Genomic DNA, 27,238 nt, shown 5'->3' on the forward strand with positions numbered 1-27,238 from the left:
TTCATTTGAGGGTAACATCCTAGGGAGAAACCCAGAGCTACATTCTAGTTAAGGTAGAGGCAATGGATTCCAACAAAATTTATACTAGATCTCTCAAACTATAATGAATCATCTGTTGAGGCCATGATCAGAAGCTCATTGTGACTCAGAAGTTCTTTCCTTCTACATTTCCTATAGATTCTAAGGTGATTGCAATGATCCTGGTATGCCCACAGCATTTTTTGTAGCCAGGCAAAGAATGTCCCTGTGGGACAAAAAAAAAAAAAAAAAAAAAAAAAAAAAAAAAAAACGCTAGTAGACCCTGCAAACCAAGATAGAAGAAGATCAACTGCCAGAATAAATGTTGCAATAATTATGTGCATATTTCTTAGGTAGTGGGGATAACACAAAAGACAAAAATTTAAAAATTACATTTCTAACATAAAATTGCTACATTGCCAGGAAGGAAGGAGTTTGAATAACCCATACAAAAAAACAGAAAATGGAAATAAAATAGTCTCCTGCTCTAGAGGGTTTTATGAAAAACTAGGAGAGAGGCAAAATGAGGAAGAAAATAAAGAAGTCAGCAAGGAAATTTTAGAGGGGAAAATGATAAAATGCAATTCAGCATTTTTCAGTGTGCCTGCCTTCAAACCAAAAGTGGGATGATTCCTGGTCCCCAGGTGATTGAAACAAGTAGGGACTGGAAAAATCAGGGCAACCTGCTGTACAAATCTGTCCTGCACACCCACCAGGCCCCACCATGTGTGTGGCATCCTAAGAGTGATTTAGATCAGTGACCAAGTGTTTTTGAAAATTTGTTTTTTTCAAAGATAGTTTTATTTTTGATTATTATTATTATTATTATTATTATCATTATTATTATTATTATTATTTTGGTTCTTTGAAATGAAACCATGTCCCTTTGTGCTACAGGAATACATTCCACTCCTGTGCTAAATTCTGATAACTAATTTTTGGATCGGCCAGCACACTCAAAAAAATATGTGAAATCATGACTGTATGTGTTATGGCAGACTCATTTTTAAACTAGAATTCCTTATGGAATTTATTCCTCAAATACTAAGAGTGTTACTAATGTGTTTATGTGACAGTCTTTTGAGTCCTGTCAATTCTGCCTGCTTTCAGATCACAGATTGCTGTGGATGACCATATCTAAATTCTTTATGCTTTCTCATATTTTTTAAGATGCAGGACCTGTATCTTCGTACACGGGTGAAAAGGGTAACCCGATATCCACTAAAACAGAGGAAGCAGGATTAGAAGATGTGCCACAGTCCCAGATGGGTATGAAAAAACAATCATGTTCATATTAGCTGTTATTCTAAATGCATATATCTGATCCTATTAGTTCAGAAAAAAAATAACTGATAAGAAATAAAGTATACCTTGCCCTGGATCTTGAGGTACAGGATACTTAGGTATAATAAAATGGATTAAACAATTCATAGGTCACTTGACATATGTGCTGCCATCTGACTACTTCAGCTTTGACATTGAAATTCTCCGTATTCGTCTTTCTTTCTCTGAATACAGATCTCTGTGGTCTCCAGCATTCTGCGTCTTCACATTTGTATATGTACCCTTGCCGAATTATTTATAATGATCACAAAGGTGTTCTTACCTTTTGAAACTCAACTGCAAGACTTATTTACTAAAGATATATTGTCAATATTCATTTAGAACATTTCAGTCTTGTGATCAACAAAAATCCCCAAACTTAAAACTCCAAAGCTAATGTAATCTTTATCAATGCTAATAAAAATAGTTATCATTGGACTGAGCTCTGTACTCACTTAGTAGGAATATGAGTGTGTTTTCTTTTTATGTTCAGATTTTATTGATTATGTATTTCATTTGCTTTTCAGTATCTAAAGACGTACATGCTTTATACAAGGTAAATCATCTTCTATGTTTGTGTTATATTATTAAATGCATGCTGTATGCACTGTAAAATATTTACGTATTATCTTGTCTCCAAGCACATGAAGCCTACCATTAAAAGCAAAGATACAGCTCTCAAAAAACAAAAATGGTGGAAGCAAAAAATAAAACGGAAATCAGGTAACTTTTGCAGTACAACTTCTATAAAACTACCTATGATTAAACCTTGGAAATGATAGCAAACTTTTCACTCCTGATATATCCATTTGTGCCATGTGTTGGGAGGATTTGCCCCATCAGGTCTGTGTTGGTGGTGCATCCACATTTCAAAATATTTCTGTAAATCTATGAGGAAAAGATGTTTTAAAATAACCTATATCCTAGGTGTTTCTACAATTAAACTTCCCAAATCGGAGTCATGACACTTGTCAGTTGGATTGTGAGGCTGATTTTTCTTCCCAACCCAATTTTAAAAGTAGGTCCAGGGGAGCAGGATTGAAATCCAGAATCCTGAGATGATGAGGACTTGTATTTTTCTTGAAGCCAAGATGTCAAGGCCGGTCTGTGAAATACAAGAAAATCTAATTTAAAAGACAATGTGCACTCTACCCTGACATCTAGTGTATCAACCAAATGCATCAAACTTGTTTTTATGCTAATTAGGTACTGACTTTGACAACTCTTGTGGTCAGTTTGAGGCAAGAAATAATAAAAGGAATGATCATATATACTTTAGTTTATCCCTTGCTTCTAAAGTGAACATTTGCTGGTGAACACTCTTTCCTGAAATTTTATCTCAGAGTAATCAATCCATAAATTCTTCCACATCCCAATGGAGTCTTTGCTCATTATTCTTTGACTTGTTGTTTGTCTGTTACCTCTGTATGGTAAAAACAGAACCCAGATCCTTTTGAAGACATTCCTTCATTCAGTCCTGCATCAACCCCATAGTGCACTTTTGCATTTTCTTTATTCATCTCCATTCATGATCATGCCCCTCAAGCTCATGTGCCCACAGATTTGAGATAGTTCCAGCTATATATGGATACATGGCCTAGATGAAAGTGTTAGCTCTGTGTATGTCCAACCATCTCAACATTTCGAGGCATCTTTCACAATGCAAATTCTTCCTAACTGTATGTTTAGCCCGTTTCTACCTGCATGATCTTCTGGCAGTTTTCACCAATCCCTGTATCATCAGACATATACCGTCCCCCTTAACCCTTGTCTCTATGTCATGCTATAGCCTTCCACATTTTCACCATTCTCTGCCTCTGGCTGATGGCCTCACTCCTCGAGTCTCCGTTCATCCCTACCTCGAGAAAAGACACCATCCACGCCAAGTGTTATTGCCTCAGGCACTTACCTGACACTCAATTATGGGGTGTTCAAACCTGTGTGTTTTAAGAACATCTCCTGTAGTCCAGGACCTAGTGAACTAGACAGAGAATGAATAACTTACAGGCCAACTGATTTTTACTCAGTACAATTGCGGGTCAAGATCTGAGATAGCTAACGCCAGAGAAGCAAAAACAGTTTATGTCAGGAATAATAGGCACCATGAGTAATGCTTCCAAAAACAGAGTGAATCCTAACAGAAGAAATGCAGGTAAAGGAAAGGAAAGGAATATGTGGTTCACTGTCAAAGGTATCACAGTGATCGTATATACACATACTTTTTTGTTGACACCAAAGTTACATGCAGTGGTTCATTAAAAATTACTATTAGGAAAAAGACATAGTAAACAGTGTGAAGTGTCTTCTTTCCATTGTAATTTTAGCATTTTTTTCTTCAAAATATCATTTTTCTTTGAGTGGTTGAATCTTTGAGATATCATGTGCATTGAATATGGTGAACTCTTGTTTTGTTGAAGCATTAGATTAGTAAAAATCCCTGCTAAATCACTCAATACACCCTGGGTGAAGAGGGACTCATCTGTAATTTCAGCTTAGTTAGAGACTGAGGCAGGCTGATGTCAGGTTCCCAGTGAGCCAGGGAATATTCAGACACTCTGTCTTCAAAAATAAATAAATAAATAAAAATAAAGGCCTTTTATTTGAAGTAAGTACTTGCGTTCTTGCCAAGGATACACATGGCTCTGGGTACAGCCACCAAGCTGACACAAGAATCCAAAAATTTCCAACAGCATAAACATTCACCTAAAATTAAACTTACCTAAAAACGTATCATTATGAAAATCAAATTGTATGATTATTACAATTATGTTTTTAGTTGGCTAGATTTTCACTCAGTCTAACTCTTTTAAGTAGTTTAAGAAAGTACATCTATGCATTTATCCCCAGATTCACATTGCCATATGTCATCAGAGGAATTGAAGGAGGGGGTTGATGGCATGGATAAAAGCCATGGACAGGTAAGTAAATGTGTCAATTTAAATTCATGGTCTATTTCTCTTCTTTGATGGGAAGGAAGATTATGCCAAACAAAATGACATCACACAATACATACTTAGAAATCAAGGTCATAATTTAATATTTAAGTCTAAAAATGTAACACAACATGAACATGAAAATAGCTTTAGAAATCACATGATTTTAAACAGAAGCTTAAAAGTAACCTTCATCTTAGTAATGTGGGGAGATTTTTTTGAGTATTGTTTCAATTTTCTTCTGTGTGACCTCCTCACGTAATGAGGATTAAATCTAAGCCTCGGAAATATCCAGTTGAAAGTTGAAGAGTATATAATTGAAATGGCCAGTGAACACATTCATGTTAAAGATCATCATTCCCAAAGGCTCAAAATTTTAGTTTCCCATTACCAGTAATCCATGATGGTATTAAAGACTCCAGTCTCCCTACACACTCCAGTATGTAGGCTGAGGCAGGAAATAGACTTAAAGGAGAAACCAAACAGCCTATTATAGAATCAGGTCCTTTCAGGATGTATCCATCAATCCTGTTTGAGTACGAACAAAAACTTTTAGTTCCTTTACTTTTCATGCAAGAAATCAAGAAAATTACTAAACATTTTTATTCCACCTCTGAAGTGGACATTAATAAAAAGAACTTGGATGCAGTTACTGGGAAGTTGCAAAATTTTTGTGGTATCATAATGCCCTATATTTTAGGAGGAGAATTTGCAAGCATTTTAGTTCAGCTGTTATGTATGTGTGCTTTTAGTGTACAGATTTTTCTTTGGGATGTGTTTGGGTCAGGCCATCATGTTCAGAATCAAATTCCCAAATGAACATATTTAACATAAAATATTTACTCACCAGTATCTCATCAAGGAGAAAGATGACCCTCTAGGAACAATCATAGCTTAAAGCAAAACATGCATATAAACAAACTGTATATTTAATGTGGTTTCTATAATACTTAATAATTAATCGAAGTTCAAAGGAAATAAGAATACTCGTAAGACTCGAAAAAAGTGATTAGTGACAATAAAATTATCATGATAAATTTTAAAAAGAACAGATAATGAAAGTGGTTATAGTAAGCAGAGATTGAAGAGGAAATCAGGATGAAATTCAATATTAATGACAATAGGAAAGAATATAAAATAAGAATAAAAATGTAATAAAGGAAATAAAATGAAAACTGAAAAAAAAATCTTAGAAAATCATATATATTGTGAAAAAAAAAGGCACAAACAAACTCATGAAAATCTTCACAATCCCCTTAAACTAATATAACTGAAATGGAGACACTTCTGTCCAGGATTTCTAATTTTGGAAAGCTAAAGCTTTTTATGGTTTGGAGGATGCAAATATTGTCCATCAGTTTCTTTATCTGCTCTAGCTCAAAAAGGCCTTCCCTGACATTGGTGTGATCAAGTGGATCTCCTCTGCTCCTTGCTCCCCAACTCCTCCCAGATAATGCTGAGGGAACTTTGAAAGTTACAAAGGAAATTACTCTCAGTATTTGATTTTGTACTCAGAGAGATGGGTCTATGGATGTAGAAATTGCCTGATAAACCCAGTAATCCATGAAGGCTGGGGACTAATCTGTAATGCAGACCCCAATTATGGAATTTCTTACACAGTGGTCTTTTTTTTTAAGAGAGAGAGAGAGAGAGAGAGAGAGAGAGAGAGAGAGACAAGAGAGAGAGGGAGAATTTTTTTAATATTTATTTGTTAGTTTTCGGTGGACACAACATCTTTGTTTGTATGTGGTGCTGAGGATCGAACAGGGGCCGCACGCATTCCAGGCGAGCGCGCACCGCTTGAGCCACATCCCCAGCCCAACTCAGTGGTCTTGTACTGTGCATGATTCCAAGTCACTGAGGCCTTTTCCTATAATCTCTTGGAGCATGGGAGACATGGTCTGGTTTCAGAATCTGTGACTTCTTCTGAGAACTCAGTGAAAATACCATTCTACCTGATCTTGCCCCAGCACTTATGGGATCTTCTGTCCCTTGAATTCTCAACTAGCAGTTGTTGCTCACGTTCATTACTCCCAAAGCACCAGTTTGAAAGAGACAGTACCGCTGTGAACCTCTACTCTACAGAACGTCCACAGCAGCAACACACCTCTTCCTGATGAGAGCTTTCAGCACATGCCTGTCACTCACTATCCTGAGCCCATATGATGAGTAACCAACTAAAGTTGTGGGAGGATACCTGGCGACTGAATCATGGAGGTGTAAGGGATGCAGTGTTTCGTGATGAGACACCACTGAGAGCCCATGTACTCAGGGCAATATTGTAATTCTTAAGAGGGTGCCTTTGACTGCCTGTGTAATGTTAATAGGGGTGTAGGTATTCTAAATTATTCTCAGTAGAGTGGGTTGACCATGCCTAGTATTCATTTCATGTTTATGGTACTGCAGGCTGCCCTTTGTCTATCAGATTTAGCCTTGGCCCTTGCTGTCACAGAGCTGCAAGCACCATATGATGCATGACAGTGCCATGAACTACTATTCTTAACATAGACTACAGGTGCCAGCTCTCTCAGCAGCTCTATGTCTGGGTTTCTCTCCTGCTCCCGCCTTGATTATGGTTATGGGTACCTCCAAACCACATTTTTATGCCAAATTCAGTCTTTGAAAAGTTAGGAAAAAACTGGGTAATATTTTTCGGATATCCCAGAAAGAAAGTCGCGATAAAGTAACAGGAGTGGAGAGGCTCCTAAACACACGCTCAGATTCTGCCTGGAAGGTTTGGATTACATCAAATATTCCTTGACATTGCGGGGAAAATGAAGTCTTTCCTTTGCTGAAAAGGTTCTATTTGGCCTTAGAATAATAAGTTTCCTACTTGTTTGCTTTAAAATATCATCCTTGTATAAACTTAAGGGATTTTGATGTTACAGGTTTTATATTTTAGAAATTTTTAGGGCAGTGTTTTTATATGCTATATGAGGACTCATTTTGACATGATGGTGTATCATGAAAAACTAGTTTGCTCAAATTCAGTGCCAAGTTTCTAGGTGTTTATTTATCCATTTTTTGTGTTAAGGTGCATCTGGGCTCATTTCATATCTTTCTAATTGTGATAGAAACCACTGTAAACATTGAAGTTCCAGTGTCTCATGTGTATACAGAATCATTGTAAATTGGGTATAAGAACAAGGATTGGGAACCCTGGGCACAGGATGTTCATATTCCTTATCTTCTGATGACTCTCCATACTGCTTTTCAGATGGGAAGTCCTGATTTTCAGTCCCACAGTGTACGGTTGTACATTTTTACCCACATCCTCTCCAGCACTTATTATTTAAAGTCTTGATGAATGCCTCTCTGGATGGCATGAGCTGAAATATCAATGGAGTTTGGGAGGGTATTTCCCTGAATGCTAGATGTATTTTATGTATTTATAATGAACTTGTGTTTGTGGTTTTGAGAACATCTATCTCTTGCTTTTCTCCATTTCCTAATTGGATGGGTGAGATTCTCCTCAGCTCACCAGTCAGCATATTCCTCTCTCATAGCAAGCTAGTTTTCCCTACTGCGGCTTTACACTATTTCTTCCACGAATGCATTTCCTCTTTGAGTATCTCATATTTCTGGTTTCATCTGGTCACAGGCTCTCCATTGTGTCACTCCTGTGATTTCCCACAGCCTGTCTTTTTCTTCAAGCAGCAATGCACCAGTTCAAATGACTCCCACCTCTGCAAATAGTCAGCTTTTCAGAGATGGGAGTCACCTTTCTCTTTTGAAATACCTCTTAGTTTCTTCTCCAATGAAAGTGTTGCATACTTTACCCAAGTGTGTGTGCTGTTATGTTCATGTTACATACAGACACATTTCCTCACTATATTTTACTTTTTTAAAATAAGTTTTGACTCGGTAAATATTTTGCTGAAGTGCATTAAGTTTTCGAAGTCTCTGATGAATAAATGAAGCAAGTACAACAGTTTATCATTCCTACACAAGGTGACAGAATTGAAACTCTCATCTTACCAAGTATCATTCTTTCAGAATAAAAAATTGGCCATTCAAATTTAAAATGCTATGGAACACCAAGTGCCATTCTTAAAAGTGTTTCAAAGCATTTTTAGAACTGCTGGGCAGTGCAAAGTTGACTGATTATATACTGATGCTAGTTGTTTGGGGTATATGCTTGTCAGTGTGTATATTCGGAGGGAACACAGTTCCTATGTCCCTCATCTTGGCTTTATCCAATCAGTAGCCAGAATGATATATGAGCTCAGTTAATCTGAACTGCCTAGGACAGTGAAACTTGTACAATATATTCTTGTTCAAAATGCACTCATCTAATTTCTAATTCTGATGATTTCACAAATATATATATGGTGATAAGTAATATGTGATGATTAAAACTTCATGCAACTTATTATTGGTATTACTTTCCCCAGAGTGTCTGTAAGCAACCTACAGAAGCTTGTGCTTCCAGTATATCTGTTGGGTCCTATACACAAGCAAAGAATAGAACAAACGAACATGGAGAAGGTAAGAATGACAAAAAATGCAAAAGACATTGGTGAGCGTATTGCTTTAAAGCAAGAGCACTAAAATATTGTAATTGTTCCAAGAGTGTATGTATTATCTAGTAAGGAAAAAGAAATATAATGAGTCATATTGTATTAGGTTTCTGTCACAGGTTAAACTGGGGATATTGCTAAAAAAATCTGAATTATGAGTTGCATTTTGAGACATGCTTCAATCAAAGTAAAATAGAAATGAAAGAGAAGAAGAGGATATGAACACTGAGACAGGCATTAATTACAGGGAGTCAATGAAGGAAGAGGTAGCAGTTGTACTCAGTGGAAGGAAGGACCCTCAGTTACATAAGAGGGGGGGAAAGAGCAGCATTTTCAAAATTTGGGAAGCATTTTTGAGTTTCCAGGTCCAAAGCTGAATGAAGTGTAAAGTAAAAATTTTCCAACATTCCTGACTTAGTCACAGTTGGAATGGAATAAAATTGAGGAGTGAAGAAGGAATTCCCACATTGTCAAGTTTGTTTATCACAAAAGATTCTTCATGTATAAAATCTAATGACACCAAATGTGTTGCTACTCTGTACAAAAAAATGTATAGGGTAGAAACACCAATTAGGAAAGTGGAAAGAAATAGAAATGGTTACAGAGTGGTCCCCAAATTCACAGATATCTAAAACTAAATTTGGAAAGATAATAGCTTGACTGAACTTTCATTTGAGGGTAACATCCTAGGGAGAAACCCAGAGCTACATTCTAGTTAAGGTAGAGGCAATGGATTCCAACAAAATTTATACTAGATCTCTCAAACTATAATGAATCATCTGTTGAGGCCATGATCAGAAGCTCATTGTGACTCAGAAGTTCTTTCCTTCTACATTTCCTATAGATTCTAAGGTGATTGCAATGATCCTGGTATGCCCACAGCATTTTTTGTAGCCAGGCAAAGAATGTCCCTGTGGGACAAAAAAAAAAAAAAAAAACAAAAAAAAAAAAAAAAAAAAAAAACAAAAAAAAAAACGCTAGTAGACCCTGCAAACCAAGATAGAAGAAGATCAACTGCCAGAATAAATGTTGCAATAATTATGTGCATATTTCTTAGGTAGTGGGGATAACACAAAAGACAAAAATTTAAAAATTACATTTCTAACATAAAATTGCTACATTGCCAGGAAGGAAGGAGTTTGAATAACCCATACAAAAAAACAGAAAATGGAAATAAAATAGTCTCCTGCTCTAGAGGGTTTTATGAAAAACTAGGAGAGAGGCAAAATGAGGAAGAAAATAAAGAAGTCAGCAAGGAAATTTTAGAGGGGAAAATGATAAAATGCAATTCAGCATTTTTCAGTGTGCCTGCCTTCAAACCAAAAGTGGGATGATTCCTGGTCCCCAGGTGATTGAAACAAGTAGGGACTGGAAAAATCAGGGCAACCTGCTGTACAAATCTGTCCTGCACACCCACCAGGCCCCACCATGTGTGTGGCATCCTAAGAGTGATTTAGATCAGTGACCAAGTGTTTTTGAAAATTTGTTTTTTTCAAAGATAGTTTTATTTTTGATTATTATTATTATTATTATTATCATTATTATTATTATTATTATTTTGGTTCTTTGGAATGAAACCATGTCCCTTTGTGCTACAGGAATACATTCCACTCCTGTGCTAAATTCTGATAACTAATTTTTGGATCGGCCAGCACACTCAAAAAAATATGTGAAATCATGACTGTATGTGTTATGGCAGACTCATTTTTAAACTAGAATTCCTTATGGAATTTATTCCTCAAATACTAAGAGTGTTACTAATGTGTTTATGTGACAGTCTTTTGAGTCCTGTCAATTCTGCCTGCTTTCAGATCACAGATTGCTGTGGATGACCATATCTAAATTCTTTATGCTTTCTCATATTTTTTAAGATGCAGGACCTGTATCTTCGTACACGGGTGAAAAGGGTAACCCGATATCCACTAAAACAGAGGAAGCAGGATTAGAAGATGTGCCACAGTCCCAGATGGGTATGAAAAAACAATCATGTTCATATTAGCTGTTATTCTAAATGCATATATCTGATCCTATTAGTTCAGAAAAAAAATAACTGATAAGAAATAAAGTATACCTTGCCCTGGATCTTGAGGTACAGGATACTTAGGTATAATAAAATGGATTAAACAATTCATAGGTCACTTGACATATGTGCTGCCATCTGACTACTTCAGCTTTGACATTGAAATTCTCCGTATTCGTCTTTCTTTCTCTGAATACAGATCTCTGTGGTCTCCAGCATTCTGCGTCTTCACATTTGTATATGTACCCTTGCCGAATTATTTATAATGATCACAAAGGTGTTCTTACCTTTTGAAACTCAACTGCAAGACTTATTTACTAAAGATATATTGTCAATATTCATTTAGAACATTTCAGTCTTGTGATCAACAAAAATCCCCAAACTTAAAACTCCAAAGCTAATGTAATCTTTATCAATGCTAATAAAAATAGTTATCATTGGACTGAGCTCTGTACTCACTTAGTAGGAATATGAGTGTGTTTTCTTTTTATGTTCAGATTTTATTGATTATGTATTTCATTTGCTTTTCAGTATCTAAAGACGTACATGCTTTATACAAGGTAAATCATCTTCTATGTTTGTGTTATATTATTAAATGCATGCTGTATGCACTGTAAAATATTTACGTATTATCTTGTCTCCAAGCACATGAAGCCTACCATTAAAAGCAAAGATACAGCTCTCAAAAAACAAAAATGGTGGAAGCAAAAAATAAAACGGAAATCAGGTAACTTTTGCAGTACAACTTCTATAAAACTACCTATGATTAAACCTTGGAAATGATAGCAAACTTTTCACTCCTGATATATCCATTTGTGCCATGTGTTGGGAGGATTTGCCCCATCAGGTCTGTGTTGGTGGTGCATCCACATTTCAAAATATTTCTGTAAATCTATGAGGAAAAGATGTTTTAAAATAACCTATATCCTAGGTGTTTCTACAATTAAACTTCCCAAATCGGAGTCATGACACTTGTCAGTTGGATTGTGAGGCTGATTTTTCTTCCCAACCCAATTTTAAAAGTAGGTCCAGGGGAGCAGGATTGAAATCCAGAATCCTGAGATGATGAGGACTTGTATTTTTCTTGAAGCCAAGATGTCAAGGCCGGTCTGTGAAATACAAGAAAATCTAATTTAAAAGACAATGTGCACTCTACCCTGACATCTAGTGTATCAACCAAATGCATCAAACTTGTTTTTATGCTAATTAGGTACTGACTTTGACAACTCTTGTGGTCAGTTTGAGGCAAGAAATAATAAAAGGAATGATCATATATACTTTAGTTTATCCCTTGCTTCTAAAGTGAACATTTGCTGGTGAACACTCTTTCCTGAAATTTTATCTCAGAGTAATCAATCCATAAATTCTTCCACATCCCAATGGAGTCTTTGCTCATTATTCTTTGACTTGTTGTTTGTCTGTTACCTCTGTATGGTAAAAACAGAACCCAGATCCTTTTGAAGACATTCCTTCATTCAGTCCTGCATCAACCCCATAGTGCACTTTTGCATTTTCTTTATTCATCTCCATTCATGATCATGCCCCTCAAGCTCATGTGCCCACAGATTTGAGATAGTTCCAGCTATATATGGATACATGGCCTAGATGAAAGTGTTAGCTCTGTGTATGTCCAACCATCTCAACATTTCGAGGCATCTTTCACAATGCAAATTCTTCCTAACTGTATGTTTAGCCCGTTTCTACCTGCATGATCTTCTGGCAGTTTTCACCAATCCCTGTATCATCAGACATATACCGTCCCCCTTAACCCTTGTCTCTATGTCATGCTATAGCCTTCCACATTTTCACCATTCTCTGCCTCTGGCTGATGGCCTCACTCCTCGAGTCTCCGTTCATCCCTACCTCGAGAAAAGACACCATCCACGCCAAGTGTTATTGCCTCAGGCACTTACCTGACACTCAATTATGGGGTGTTCAAACCTGTGTGTTTTAAGAACATCTCCTGTAGTCCAGGACCTAGTGAACTAGACAGAGAATGAATAACTTACAGGCCAACTGATTTTTACTCAGTACAATTGCGGGTCAAGATCTGAGATAGCTAACGCCAGAGAAGCAAAAACAGTTTATGTCAGGAATAATAGGCACCATGAGTAATGCTTCCAAAAACAGAGTGAATCCTAACAGAAGAAATGCAGGTAAAGGAAAGGAAAGGAATATGTGGTTCACTGTCAAAGGTATCACAGTGATCGTATATACACATACTTTTTTGTTGACACCAAAGTTACATGCAGTGGTTCATTAAAAATTACTATTAGGAAAAAGACATAGTAAACAGTGTGAAGTGTCTTCTTTCCATTGTAATTTTAGCATTTTTTTCTTCAAAATATCATTTTTCTTTGAGTGGTTGAATCTTTGAGATATCATGTGCATTGAATATGGTGAACTCTTGTTTTGTTGAAGCATTAGATTAGTAAAAATCCCTGCTAAATCACTCAATACACCCTGGGTGAAGAGGGACTCATCTGTAATTTCAGCTTAGTTAGAGACTGAGGCAGGCTGATGTCAGGTTCCCAGTGAGCCAGGGAATATTCAGACACTCTGTCTTCAAAAATAAATAAATAAATAAAAATAAAGGCCTTTTATTTGAAGTAAGTACTTGCGTTCTTGCCAAGGATACACATGGCTCTGGGTACAGCCACCAAGCTGACACAAGAATCCAAAAATTTCCAACAGCATAAACATTCACCTAAAATTAAACTTACCTAAAAACGTATCATTATGAAAATCAAATTGTATGATTATTACAATTATGTTTTTAGTTGGCTAGATTTTCACTCAGTCTAACTCTTTTAAGTAGTTTAAGAAAGTACATCTATGCATTTATCCCCAGATTCACATTGCCATATGTCATCAGAGGAATTGAAGGAGGGGGTTGATGGCATGGATAAAAGCCATGGACAGGTAAGTAAATGTGTCAATTTAAATTCATGGTCTATTTCTCTTCTTTGATGGGAAGGAAGATTATGCCAAACAAAATGACATCACACAATACATACTTAGAAATCAAGGTCATAATTTAATATTTAAGTCTAAAAATGTAACACAACATGAACATGAAAATAGCTTTAGAAATCACATGATTTTAAACAGAAGCTTAAAAGTAACCTTCATCTTAGTAATGTGGGGAGATTTTTTTGAGTATTGTTTCAATTTTCTTCTGTGTGACCTCCTCACATAATGAGGATTAAATCTAAGCCTCGGAAATATCCAGTTGAAAGTTGAAGAGTATATAATTGAAATGGCCAGTGAACACATTCATGTTAAAGATCATCATTCCCAAAGGCTCAAAATTTTAGTTTCCCATTACCAGTAATCCATGATGGTATTAAAGACTCCAGTCTCCCTACACACTCCAGTATGTAGGCTGAGGCAGGAAATAGACTTAAAGGAGAAACCAAACAGCCTATTATAGAATCAGGTCCTTTCAGGATGTATCCATCAATCCTGTTTGAGTACGAACAAAAACTTTTAGTTCCTTTACTTTTCATGCAAGAAATCAAGAAAATTACTAAACATTTTTATTCCACCTCTGAAGTGGACATTAATAAAAAGAACTTGGATGCAGTTACTGGGAAGTTGCAAAATTTTTGTGGTATCATAATGCCCTATATTTTAGGAGGAGAATTTGCAAGCATTTTAGTTCAGCTGTTATGTATGTGTGCTTTTAGTGTACAGATTTTTCTTTGGGATGTGTTTGGGTCAGGCCATCATGTTCAGAATCAAATTCCCAAATGAACATATTTAACATAAAATATTTACTCACCAGTATCTCATCAAGGAGAAAGATGACCCTCTAGGAACAATCATAGCTTAAAGCAAAACATGCATATAAACAAACTGTATATTTAATGTGGTTTCTATAATACTTAATAATTAATCGAAGTTCAAAGGAAATAAGAATACTCGTAAGACTCGAAAAAAGTGATTAGTGACAATAAAATTATCATGATAAATTTTAAAAAGAACAGATAATGAAAGTGGTTATAGTAAGCAGAGATTGAAGAGGAAATCAGGATGAAATTCAATATTAATGACAATAGGAAAGAATATAAAATAAGAATAAAAATGTAATAAAGGAAATAAAATGAAAACTGAAAAAAAAAATCTTAGAAAATCATATATATTGTGAAAAAAAAAGGCACAAACAAACTCATGAAAATCTTCACAATCCCCTTAAACTAATATAACTGAAATGGAGACACTTCTGTCCAGGATTTCTAATTTTGGAAAGCTAAAGCTTTTTATGGTTTGGAGGATGCAAATATTGTCCATCAGTTTCTTTATCTGCTCTAGCTCAAAAAGGCCTTCCCTGACATTGGTGTGATCAAGTGGATCTCCTCTGCTCCTTGCTCCCCAACTCCTCCCAGATAATGCTGAGGGAACTTTGAAAGTTACAAAGGAAATTACTCTCAGTATTTGATTTTGTACTCAGAGAGATGGGTCTATGGATGTAGAAATTGCCTGATAAACCCAGTAATCCATGAAGGCTGGGGACTAATCTGTAATGCAGACCCCAATTATGGAATTTCTTACACAGTGGTCTTTTTTTTTAAGAGAGAGAGAGAGAGAGAGAGAGAGAGAGACAAGAGAGAGAGGGAGAATTTTTTTAATATTTATTTGTTAGTTTTCGGTGGACACAACATCTTTGTTTGTATGTGGTGCTGAGGATCGAACAGGGGCCGCACGCATTCCAGGCGAGCGCGCACCGCTTGAGCCACATCCCCAGCCCAACTCAGTGGTCTTGTACTGTGCATGATTCCAAGTCACTGAGGCCTTTTCCTATAATCTCTTGGAGCATGGGAGACATGGTCTGGTTTCAGAATCTGTGACTTCTTCTGAGAACTCAGTGAAAATACCATTCTACCTGATCTTGCCCCAGCACTTATGGGATCTTCTGTCCCTTGAATTCTCAACTAGCAGTTGTTGCTCACGTTCATTACTCCCAAAGCACCAGTTTGAAAGAGACAGTACCGCTGTGAACCTCTACTCTACAGAACGTCCACAGCAGCAACACACCTCTTCCTGATGAGAGCTTTCAGCACATGCCTGTCACTCACTATCCTGAGCCCATATGATGAGTAACCAACTAAAGTTGTGGGAGGATACCTGGCGACTGAATCATGGAGGTGTAAGGGATGCAGTGTTTCGTGATGAGACACCACTGAGAGCCCATGTACTCAGGGCAATATTGTAATTCTTAAGAGGGTGCCTTTGACTGCCTGTGTAATGTTAATAGGGGTGTAGGTATTCTAAATTATTCTCAGTAGAGTGGGTTGACCATGCCTAGTATTCATTTCATGTTTATGGTACTGCAGGCTGCCCTTTGTCTATCAGATTTAGCCTTGGCCCTTGCTGTCACAGAGCTGCAAGCACCATATGATGCATGACAGTGCCATGAACTACTATTCTTAACATAGACTACAGGTGCCAGCTCTCTCAGCAGCTCTATGTCTGGGTTTCTCTCCTGCTCCCGCCTTGATTATGGTTATGGGTACCTCCAAACCACATTTTTATGCCAAATTCAGTCTTTGAAAAGTTAGGAAAAAACTGGGTAATATTTTTCGGATATCCCAGAAAGAAAGTCGCGATAAAGTAACAGGAGTGGAGAGGCTCCTAAACACACGCTCAGATTCTGCCTGGAAGGTTTGGATTACATCAAATATTCCTTGACATTGCGGGGAAAATGAAGTCTTTCCTTTGCTGAAAAGGTTCTATTTGGCCTTAGAATAATAAGTTTCCTACTTGTTTGCTTTAAAATATCATCCTTGTATAAACTTAAGGGATTTTGATGTTACAGGTTTTATATTTTAGAAATTTTTAGGGCAGTGTTTTTATATGCTATATGAGGACTCATTTTGACATGATGGTGTATCATGAAAAACTAGTTTGCTCAAATTCAGTGCCAAGTTTCTAGGTGTTTATTTATCCATTTTTTGTGTTAAGGTGCATCTGGGCTCATTTCATATCTTTCTAATTGTGATAGAAACCACTGTAAACATTGAAGTTCCAGTGTCTCATGTGTATACAGAATCATTGTAAATTGGGTATAAGAACAAGGATTGGGAACCCTGGGCACAGGATGTTCATATTCCTTATCTTCTGATGACTCTCCATACTGCTTTTCAGATGGGAAGTCCTGATTTTCAGTCCCACAGTGTACGGTTGTACATTTTTACCCACATCCTCTCCAGCACTTATTATTTAAAGTCTTGATGAATGCCTCTCTGGATGGCATGAGCTGAAATATCAATGGAGTTTGGGAGGGTATTTCCCTGAATGCTAGATGTATTTTATGTATTTATAATGAACTTGTGTTTGTGGTTTTGAGAACATCTATCTCTTGCTTTTCTCCATTTCCTAATTGGATGGGTGAGATTCTCCTCAGCTCACCAGTCAGCATATTCCTCTCTCATAGCAAGCTAGTTTTCCCTACTGCGGCTTTACACTATTTCTTCCACGAATGCATTTCCTCTTTGAGTATCTCATATTTCTGGTTTCATCTGGTCACAGGCTCTCCATTGTGTCACTCCTGTGATTTCCCACAGCCTGTCTTTTTCTTCAAGCAGCAATGCACCAGTTCAAATGACTCCCACCTCTGCAAATAGTCAGCTTTTCAGAGATGGGAGTCACCTTTCTCTTTTGAAATACCTCTTAGTTTCTTCTCCAATGAAAGTGTTGCATACTTTACCCAAGTGTGTGTGCTGTTATGTTCATGTTACATACAGACACATTTCCTCACTATATTTTACTTTTTTAAAATAAGTTTTGACTCGGTAAATATTTTGCTGAAGTGCATTAAGTTTTCAAAGTCTCTCATGAATAAATGAAGCAAGTACAACAGTTTATCATTCCTACACAAGGTGACAGAATTGAAACTCTCATCTTACCAAGTATCATTCTTTCAGAATAAAAAATTGGCCATTCAAATTTAAAATGCTATGGAACACCAAGTGCCATTCTTAAAAGTGTTTCAAAGCATTTTTAGAACTGCTGGGCAGTGCAAAGTTGACTGATTATATACTGATGCTAGTTGTTTGGGGTATATGCTTGTCAGTGTGTATATTCGGAGGGAACACAGTTCCTATGTCCCTCATCTTGGCTTTATCCAATCAGTAGCCAGAATGATATATGAGCTCAGTTAATCTGAACTGCCTAGGACAGTGAAACTTGTACAATATATTCTTGTTCAAAATGCACTCATCTAATTTCTAATTCTGATGATTTCACAAATATATATATGGTGATAAGTAATATGTGATGATTAAAACTTCATGCAACTTATTATTGGTATTACTTTCCCCAGAGTGTCTGTAAGCAACCTACAGAAGCTTGTGCTTCCAGTATATCTGTTGGGTCCTATACACAAGCAAAGAATAGAACAAACGAACATGGAGAAGGTAAGAATGACAAAAAATGCAAAAGACATTGGTGAGCGTATTGCTTTAAAGCAAGAGCACTAAAATATTGTAATTGTTCCAAGAGTGTATGTATTATCTAGTAAGGAAAAAGAAATATAATGAGTCATATTGTATTAGGTTTCTGTCACAGGTTAAACTGGGGATATTGCTAAAAAAATCTGAATTATGAGTTGCATTTTGAGACATGCTTCAATCAAAGTAAAATAGAAATGAAAGAGAAGAAGAGGATATGAACACTGAGACAGGCATTAATTACAGGGAGTCAATGAAGGAAGAGGTAGCAGTTGTACTCAGTGGAAGGAAGGACCCTCAGTTACATAAGAGGGGGGGAAAGAGCAGCATTTTCAAAATTTGGGAAGCATTTTTGAGTTTCCAGGTCCAAAGCTGAATGAAGTGTAAAGTAAAAATTTTCCAACATTCCTGACTTAGTCACAGTTGGAATGGAATAAAATTGAGGAGTGAAGAAGGAATTCCCACATTGTCAAGTTTGTTTATCACAAAAGATTCTTCATGTATAAAATCTAATGACACCAAATGTGTTGCTACTCTGTACAAAAAAATGTATAGGGTAGAAACACCAATTAGGAAAGTGGAAAGAAATAGAAATGGTTACAGAGTGGTCCCCAAATTCACAGATATCTAAAACTAAATTTGGAAAGATAATAGCTTGACTGAACTTTCATTTGAGGGTAACATCCTAGGGAGAAACCCAGAGCTACATTCTAGTTAAGGTAGAGGCAATGGATTCCAACAAAATTTATACTAGATCTCTCAAACTATAATGAATCATCTGTTGAGGCCATGATCAGAAGCTCATTGTGACTCAGAAGTTCTTTCCTTCTACATTTCCTATAGATTCTAAGGTGATTGCAATGATCCTGGTATGCCCACAGCATTTTTTGTAGCCAGGCAAAGAATGTCCCTGTGGGACAAAAAAAAAAAAAAAAAAAACAAACAAACAAACAAAAAAAAAAAACGCTAGTAGACCCTACAAACCAAGATAGAAGAAGATCAACTGCCAGAATAAATGTTGCAATAATTATGTGCATATTTCTTAGGTAGTGGGGATAACACAAAAGACAAAAATTTAAAAATTACATTTCTAACATAAAATTGCTACATTGCCAGGAAGGAAGGAGTTTGAATAACCCATACAAAAAAACAGAAAATGGAAATAAAATAGTCTCCTGCTCTAGAGGGTTTTATGAAAAACTAGGAGAGAGGCAAAATGAGGAAGAAAATAAAGAAGTCAGCAAGGAAATTTTAGAGGGGAAAATGATAAAATGCAATTCAGCATTTTTCAGTGTGCCTGCCTTCAAACCAAAAGTGGGATGATTCCTGGTCCCCAGGTGATTGAAACAAGTAGGGACTGGAAAAATCAGGGCAACCTGCTGTACAAATCTGTCCTGCACACCCACCAGGCCCCACCATGTGTGTGGCATCCTAAGAGTGATTTAGATCAGTGACCAAGTGTTTTTGAAAATTTGTTTTTTTCAAAGATAGTTTTATTTTTGATTATTATTATTATTATTATTATTATTATTATCATTATTATTATTATTATTTTGGTTCTTTGGAATGAAACCATGTCCCTTTGTGCTACAGGAATACATTCCACTCCTGTGCTAAATTCTGATAACTAATTTTTGGATCGGCCAGCACACTCAAAAAAATATGTGAAATCATGACTGTATGTGTTATGGCAGACTCATTTTTAAACTAGAATTCCTTATGGAATTTATTCCTCAAATACTAAGAGTGTTACTAATGTGTTTATGTGACAGTCTTTTGAGTCCTGTCAATTCTGCCTGCTTTCAGATCACAGATTGCTGTGGATGACCATATCTAAATTCTTTATGCTTTCTCATATTTTTTAAGATGCAGGACCTGTATCTTCGTACACGGGTGAAAAGGGTAACCCGATATCCACTAAAACAGAGGAAGCAGGATTAGAAGATGTGCCACAGTCCCAGATGGGTATGAAAAAACAATCATGTTCATATTAGCTGTTATTCTAAATGCATATATCTGATCCTATTAGTTCAGAAAAAAAATAACTGATAAGAAATAAAGTATACCTTGCCCTGGATCTTGAGGTACAGGATACTTAGGTATAATAAAATGGATTAAACAATTCATAGGTCACTTGACATATGTGCTGCCATCTGACTACTTCAGCTTTGACATTGAAATTCTCCGTATTCGTCTTTCTTTCTCTGAATACAGATCTCTGTGGTCTCCAGCATTCTGCGTCTTCACATTTGTATATGTACCCTTGCCGAATTATTTATAATGATCACAAAGGTGTTCTTACCTTTTGAAACTCAACTGCAAGACTTATTTACTAAAGATATATTGTCAATATTCATTTAGAACATTTCAGTCTTGTGATCAACAAAAATCCCCAAACTTAAAACTCCAAAGCTAATGTAATCTTTATCAATGCTAATAAAAATAGTTATCATTGGACTGAGCTCTGTACTCACTTAGTAGGAATATGAGTGTGTTTTCTTTTTATGTTCAGATTTTATTGATTATGTATTTCATTTGCTTTTCAGTATCTAAAGACGTACATGCTTTATACAAGGTAAATCATCTTCTATGTTTGTGTTATATTATTAAATGCATGCTGTATGCACTGTAAAATATTTACGTATTATCTTGTCTCCAAGCACATGAAGCCTACCATTAAAAGCAAAGATACAGCTCTCAAAAAACAAAAATGGTGGAAGCAAAAAATAAAACGGAAATCAGGTAACTTTTGCAGTACAACTTCTATAAAACTACCTATGATTAAACCTTGGAAATGATAGCAAACTTTTCACTCCTGATATATCCATTTGTGCCATGTGTTGGGAGGATTTGCCCCATCAGGTCTGTGTTGGTGGTGCATCCACATTTCAAAATATTTCTGTAAATCTATGAGGAAAAGATGTTTTAAAATAACCTATATCCTAGGTGTTTCTACAATTAAACTTCCCAAATCGGAGTCATGACACTTGTCAGTTGGATTGTGAGGCTGATTTTTCTTCCCAACCCAATTTTAAAAGTAGGTCCAGGGGAGCAGGATTGAAATCCAGAATCCTGAGATGATGAGGACTTGTATTTTTCTTGAAGCCAAGATGTCAAGGCCGGTCTGTGAAATACAAGAAAATCTAATTTAAAAGACAATGTGCACTCTACCCTGACATCTAGTGTATCAACCAAATGCATCAAACTTGTTTTTATGCTAATTAGGTACTGACTTTGACAACTCTTGTGGTCAGTTTGAGGCAAGAAATAATAAAAGGAATGATCATATATACTTTAGTTTATCCCTTGCTTCTAAAGTGAACATTTGCTGGTGAACACTCTTTCCTGAAATTTTATCTCAGAGTAATCAATCCATAAATTCTTCCACATCCCAATGGAGTCTTTGCTCATTATTCTTTGACTTGTTGTTTGTCTGTTACCTCTGTATGGTAAAAACAGAACCCAGATCCTTTTGAAGACATTCCTTCATTCAGTCCTGCATCAACCCCATAGTGCACTTTTGCATTTTCTTTATTCATCTCCATTCATGATCATGCCCCTCAAGCTCATGTGCCCACAGATTTGAGATAGTTCCAGCTATATATGGATACATGGCCTAGATGAAAGTGTTAGCTCTGTGTATGTCCAACCATCTCAACATTTCGAGGCATCTTTCACAATGCAAATTCTTCCTAACTGTATGTTTAGCCCGTTTCTACCTGCATGATCTTCTGGCAGTTTTCACCAATCCCTGTATCATCAGACATATACCGTCCCCCTTAACCCTTGTCTCTATGTCATGCTATAGCCTTCCACATTTTCACCATTCTCTGCCTCTGGCTGATGGCCTCACTCCTCGAGTCTCCGTTCATCCCTACCTCGAGAAAAGACACCATCCACGCCAAGTGTTATTGCCTCAGGCACTTACCTGACACTCAATTATGGGGTGTTCAAACCTGTGTGTTTTAAGAACATCTCCTGTAGTCCAGGACCTAGTGAACTAGACAGAGAATGAATAACTTACAGGCCAACTGATTTTTACTCAGTACAATTGCGGGTCAAGATCTGAGATAGCTAACGCCAGAGAAGCAAAAACAGTTTATGTCAGGAATAATAGGCACCATGAGTAATGCTTCCAAAAACAGAGTGAATCCTAACAGAAGAAATGCAGGTAAAGGAAAGGAAAGGAATATGTGGTTCACTGTCAAAGGTATCACAGTGATCGTATATACACATACTTTTTTGTTGACACCAAAGTTACATGCAGTGGTTCATTAAAAATTACTATTAGGAAAAAGACATAGTAAACAGTGTGAAGTGTCTTCTTTCCATTGTAATTTTAGCATTTTTTTCTTCAAAATATCATTTTTCTTTGAGTGGTTGAATCTTTGAGATATCATGTGCATTGAATATGGTGAACTCTTGTTTTGTTGAAGCATTAGATTAGTAAAAATCCCTGCTAAATCACTCAATACACCCTGGGTGAAGAGGGACTCATCTGTAATTTCAGCTTAGTTAGAGACTGAGGCAGGCTGATGTCAGGTTCCCAGTGAGCCAGGGAATATTCAGACACTCTGTCTTCAAAAATAAATAAATAAATAAAAATAAAGGCCTTTTATTTGAAGTAAGTACTTGCGTTCTTGCCAAGGATACACATGGCTCTGGGTACAGCCACCAAGCTGACACAAGAATCCAAAAATTTCCAACAGCATAAACATTCACCTAAAATTAAACTTACCTAAAAACGTATCATTATGAAAATCAAATTGTATGATTATTACAATTATGTTTTTAGTTGGCTAGATTTTCACTCAGTCTAACTCTTTTAAGTAGTTTAAGAAAGTACATCTATGCATTTATCCCCAGATTCACATTGCCATATGTCATCAGAGGAATTGAAGGAGGGGGTTGATGGCATGGATAAAAGCCATGGACAGGTAAGTAAATGTGTCAATTTAAATTCATGGTCTATTTCTCTTCTTTGATGGGAAGGAAGATTATGCCAAACAAAATGACATCACACAATACATACTTAGAAATCAAGGTCATAATTTAATATTTAAGTCTAAAAATGTAACACAACATGAACATGAAAATAGCTTTAGAAATCACATGATTTTAAACAGAAGCTTAAAAGTAACCTTCATCTTAGTAATGTGGGGAGATTTTTTTGAGTATTGTTTCAATTTTCTTCTGTGTGACCTCCTCACATAATGAGGATTAAATCTAAGCCTCGGAAATATCCAGTTGAAAGTTGAAGAGTATATAATTGAAATGGCCAGTGAACACATTCATGTTAAAGATCATCATTCCCAAAGGCTCAAAATTTTAGTTTCCCATTACCAGTAATCCATGATGGTATTAAAGACTCCAGTCTCCCTACACACTCCAGTATGTAGGCTGAGGCAGGAAATAGACTTAAAGGAGAAACCAAACAGCCTATTATAGAATCAGGTCCTTTCAGGATGTATCCATCAATCCTGTTTGAGTACGAACAAAAACTTTTAGTTCCTTTACTTTTCATGCAAGAAATCAAGAAAATTACTAAACATTTTTATTCCACCTCTGAAGTGGACATTAATAAAAAGAACTTGGATGCAGTTACTGGGAAGTTGCAAAATTTTTGTGGTATCATAATGCCCTATATTTTAGGAGGAGAATTTGCAAGCATTTTAGTTCAGCTGTTATGTATGTGTGCTTTTAGTGTACAGATTTTTCTTTGGGATGTGTTTGGGTCAGGCCATCATGTTCAGAATCAAATTCCCAAATGAACATATTTAACATAAAATATTTACTCACCAGTATCTCATCAAGGAGAAAGATGACCCTCTAGGAACAATCATAGCTTAAAGCAAAACATGCATATAAACAAACTGTATATTTAATGTGGTTTCTATAATACTTAATAATTAATCGAAGTTCAAAGGAAATAAGAATACTCGTAAGACTCGAAAAAAGTGATTAGTGACAATAAAATTATCATGATAAATTTTAAAAAGAACAGATAATGAAAGTGGTTATAGTAAGCAGAGATTGAAGAGGAAATCAGGATGAAATTCAATATTAATGACAATAGGAAAGAATATAAAATAAGAATAAAAATGTAATAAAGGAAATAAAATGAAAACTGAAAAAAAAAATCTTAGAAAATCATATATATTGTGAAAAAAAAAGGCACAAACAAACTCATGAAAATCTTCACAATCCCCTTAAACTAATATAACTGAAATGGAGACACTTCTGTCCAGGATTTCTAATTTTGGAAAGCTAAAGCTTTTTATGGTTTGGAGGATGCAAATATTGTCCATCAGTTTCTTTATCTGCTCTAGCTCAAAAAGGCCTTCCCTGACATTGGTGTGATCAAGTGGATCTCCTCTGCTCCTTGCTCCCCAACTCCTCCCAGATAATGCTGAGGGAACTTTGAAAGTTACAAAGGAAATTACTCTCAGTATTTGATTTTGTACTCAGAGAGATGGGTCTATGGATGTAGAAATTGCCTGATAAACCCAGTAATCCATGAAGGCTGGGGACTAATCTGTAATGCAGACCCCAATTATGGAATTTCTTACACAGTGGTCTTTTTTTTTAAGAGAGAGAGAGAGAGAGAGAGAGAGAGACAAGAGAGAGAGGGAGAATTTTTTTAATATTTATTTGTTAGTTTTCGGTGGACACAACATCTTTGTTTGTATGTGGTGCTGAGGATCGAACAGGGGCCGCACGCATTCCAGGCGAGCGCGCACCGCTTGAGCCACATCCCCAGCCCAACTCAGTGGTCTTGTACTGTGCATGATTCCAAGTCACTGAGGCCTTTTCCTATAATCTCTTGGAGCATGGGAGACATGGTCTGGTTTCAGAATCTGTGACTTCTTCTGAGAACTCAGTGAAAATACCATTCTACCTGATCTTGCCCCAGCACTTATGGGATCTTCTGTCCCTTGAATTCTCAACTAGCAGTTGTTGCTCACGTTCATTACTCCCAAAGCACCAGTTTGAAAGAGACAGTACCGCTGTGAACCTCTACTCTACAGAACGTCCACAGCAGCAACACACCTCTTCCTGATGAGAGCTTTCAGCACATGCCTGTCACTCACTATCCTGAGCCCATATGATGAGTAACCAACTAAAGTTGTGGGAGGATACCTGGCGACTGAATCATGGAGGTGTAAGGGATGCAGTGTTTCGTGATGAGACACCACTGAGAGCCCATGTACTCAGGGCAATATTGTAATTCTTAAGAGGGTGCCTTTGACTGCCTGTGTAATGTTAATAGGGGTGTAGGTATTCTAAATTATTCTCAGTAGAGTGGGTTGACCATGCCTAGTATTCATTTCATGTTTATGGTACTGCAGGCTGCCCTTTGTCTATCAGATTTAGCCTTGGCCCTTGCTGTCACAGAGCTGCAAGCACCATATGATGCATGACAGTGCCATGAACTACTATTCTTAACATAGACTACAGGTGCCAGCTCTCTCAGCAGCTCTATGTCTGGGTTTCTCTCCTGCTCCCGCCTTGATTATGGTTATGGGTACCTCCAAACCACATTTTTATGCCAAATTCAGTCTTTGAAAAGTTAGGAAAAAACTGGGTAATATTTTTCGGATATCCCAGAAAGAAAGTCGCGATAAAGTAACAGGAGTGGAGAGGCTCCTAAACACACGCTCAGATTCTGCCTGGAAGGTTTGGATTACATCAAATATTCCTTGACATTGCGGGGAAAATGAAGTCTTTCCTTTGCTGAAAAGGTTCTATTTGGCCTTAGAATAATAAGTTTCCTACTTGTTTGCTTTAAAATATCATCCTTGTATAAACTTAAGGGATTTTGATGTTACAGGTTTTATATTTTAGAAATTTTTAGGGCAGTGTTTTTATATGCTATATGAGGACTCATTTTGACATGATGGTGTATCATGAAAAACTAGTTTGCTCAAATTCAGTGCCAAGTTTCTAGGTGTTTATTTATCCATTTTTTGTGTTAAGGTGCATCTGGGCTCATTTCATATCTTTCTAATTGTGATAGAAACCACTGTAAACATTGAAGTTCCAGTGTCTCATGTGTATACAGAATCATTGTAAATTGGGTATAAGAACAAGGATTGGGAACCCTGGGCACAGGATGTTCATATTCCTTATCTTCTGATGACTCTCCATACTGCTTTTCAGATGGGAAGTCCTGATTTTCAGTCCCACAGTGTACGGTTGTACATTTTTACCCACATCCTCTCCAGCACTTATTATTTAAAGTCTTGATGAATGCCTCTCTGGATGGCATGAGCTGAAATATCAATGGAGTTTGGGAGGGTATTTCCCTGAATGCTTGATGTATTTTATGTATTTATAATGAACTTGTGTTTGTGGTTTTGAGAACATCTATCTCTTGCTTTTCTCCATTTCCTAATTGGATGGGTGAGATTCTCCTCAGCTCACCAGTCAGCATATTCCTCTCTCATAGCAAGCTAGTTTTCCCTACTGCGGCTTTACACTATTTCTCCCACGAATGCATTTCCTCTTTGAGTATCTCATATTTCTGGTTTCATCTGGTCACAGGCTCTCCATTGTGTCACTCCTGTGATTTCCCACAGCCTGTCTTTTTCTTCAAGCAGCAATGCACCAGTTCAAATGACTCCCACCTCTGCAAATAGTCAGCTTTTCAGAGATGGGAGTCACCTTTCTCTTTTGAAATACCTCTTAGTTTCTTCTCCAATGAAAGTGTTGCATACTTTACCCAAGTGTGTGTGCTGTTATGTTCATGTTACATACAGACACATTTCCACACTATATTTTACTTTTTTAAAATAAGTTTTGACTCGGTAAATATTTTGCTGAAGTGCATTAAGTTTTCGAAGTCTCTCATGAATAAATGAAGCAAGTACAACAGTTTATCATTCCTACACAAGGTGACAGAATTGAAACTCTCATCTTACCAAGTATCATTCTTTCAGAATAAAAAATTGGCCATTCAAATTTAAAATGCTA

At 36.6% G+C, this 27,238-nt stretch overlaps 1 protein-coding gene across 1 annotated transcript in view; it reads left to right on the plus strand.

The window, feature by feature from the left end:
• The window catches only part of LOC139703668 (titin homolog), a 138,199-nt gene that overhangs the window by 70,638 nt on the left and 40,323 nt on the right, over nucleotides 1–27,238 (plus strand). Inside the window, exons 34-47 of the mRNA XM_071607144.1 lie at nucleotides 1,189–1,287; nucleotides 1,869–1,897; nucleotides 1,983–2,064; nucleotides 4,189–4,259; nucleotides 8,669–8,762; nucleotides 10,666–10,764; nucleotides 11,346–11,374; nucleotides 11,460–11,541; nucleotides 13,666–13,736; nucleotides 18,139–18,232; nucleotides 20,132–20,230; nucleotides 20,812–20,840; nucleotides 20,926–21,007; nucleotides 23,132–23,202. Of these exons, the coding sequence (XP_071463245.1) occupies nucleotides 1,189–1,287; nucleotides 1,869–1,897; nucleotides 1,983–2,064; nucleotides 4,189–4,259; nucleotides 8,669–8,762; nucleotides 10,666–10,764; nucleotides 11,346–11,374; nucleotides 11,460–11,541; nucleotides 13,666–13,736; nucleotides 18,139–18,232; nucleotides 20,132–20,230; nucleotides 20,812–20,840; nucleotides 20,926–21,007; nucleotides 23,132–23,202 (1,031 nt within the window). The remainder of the gene's footprint in view (nucleotides 1–1,188; nucleotides 1,288–1,868; nucleotides 1,898–1,982; nucleotides 2,065–4,188; nucleotides 4,260–8,668; nucleotides 8,763–10,665; nucleotides 10,765–11,345; nucleotides 11,375–11,459; nucleotides 11,542–13,665; nucleotides 13,737–18,138; nucleotides 18,233–20,131; nucleotides 20,231–20,811; nucleotides 20,841–20,925; nucleotides 21,008–23,131; nucleotides 23,203–27,238) is intronic.

Source organism: Marmota flaviventris (assembly GCF_047511675.1).
Source record: "Marmota flaviventris isolate mMarFla1 chromosome 5 unlocalized genomic scaffold, mMarFla1.hap1 SUPER_5_unloc_2, whole genome shotgun sequence".
In the NCBI taxonomy this organism is placed as follows: domain Eukaryota; kingdom Metazoa; phylum Chordata; class Mammalia; order Rodentia; family Sciuridae; genus Marmota; species Marmota flaviventris.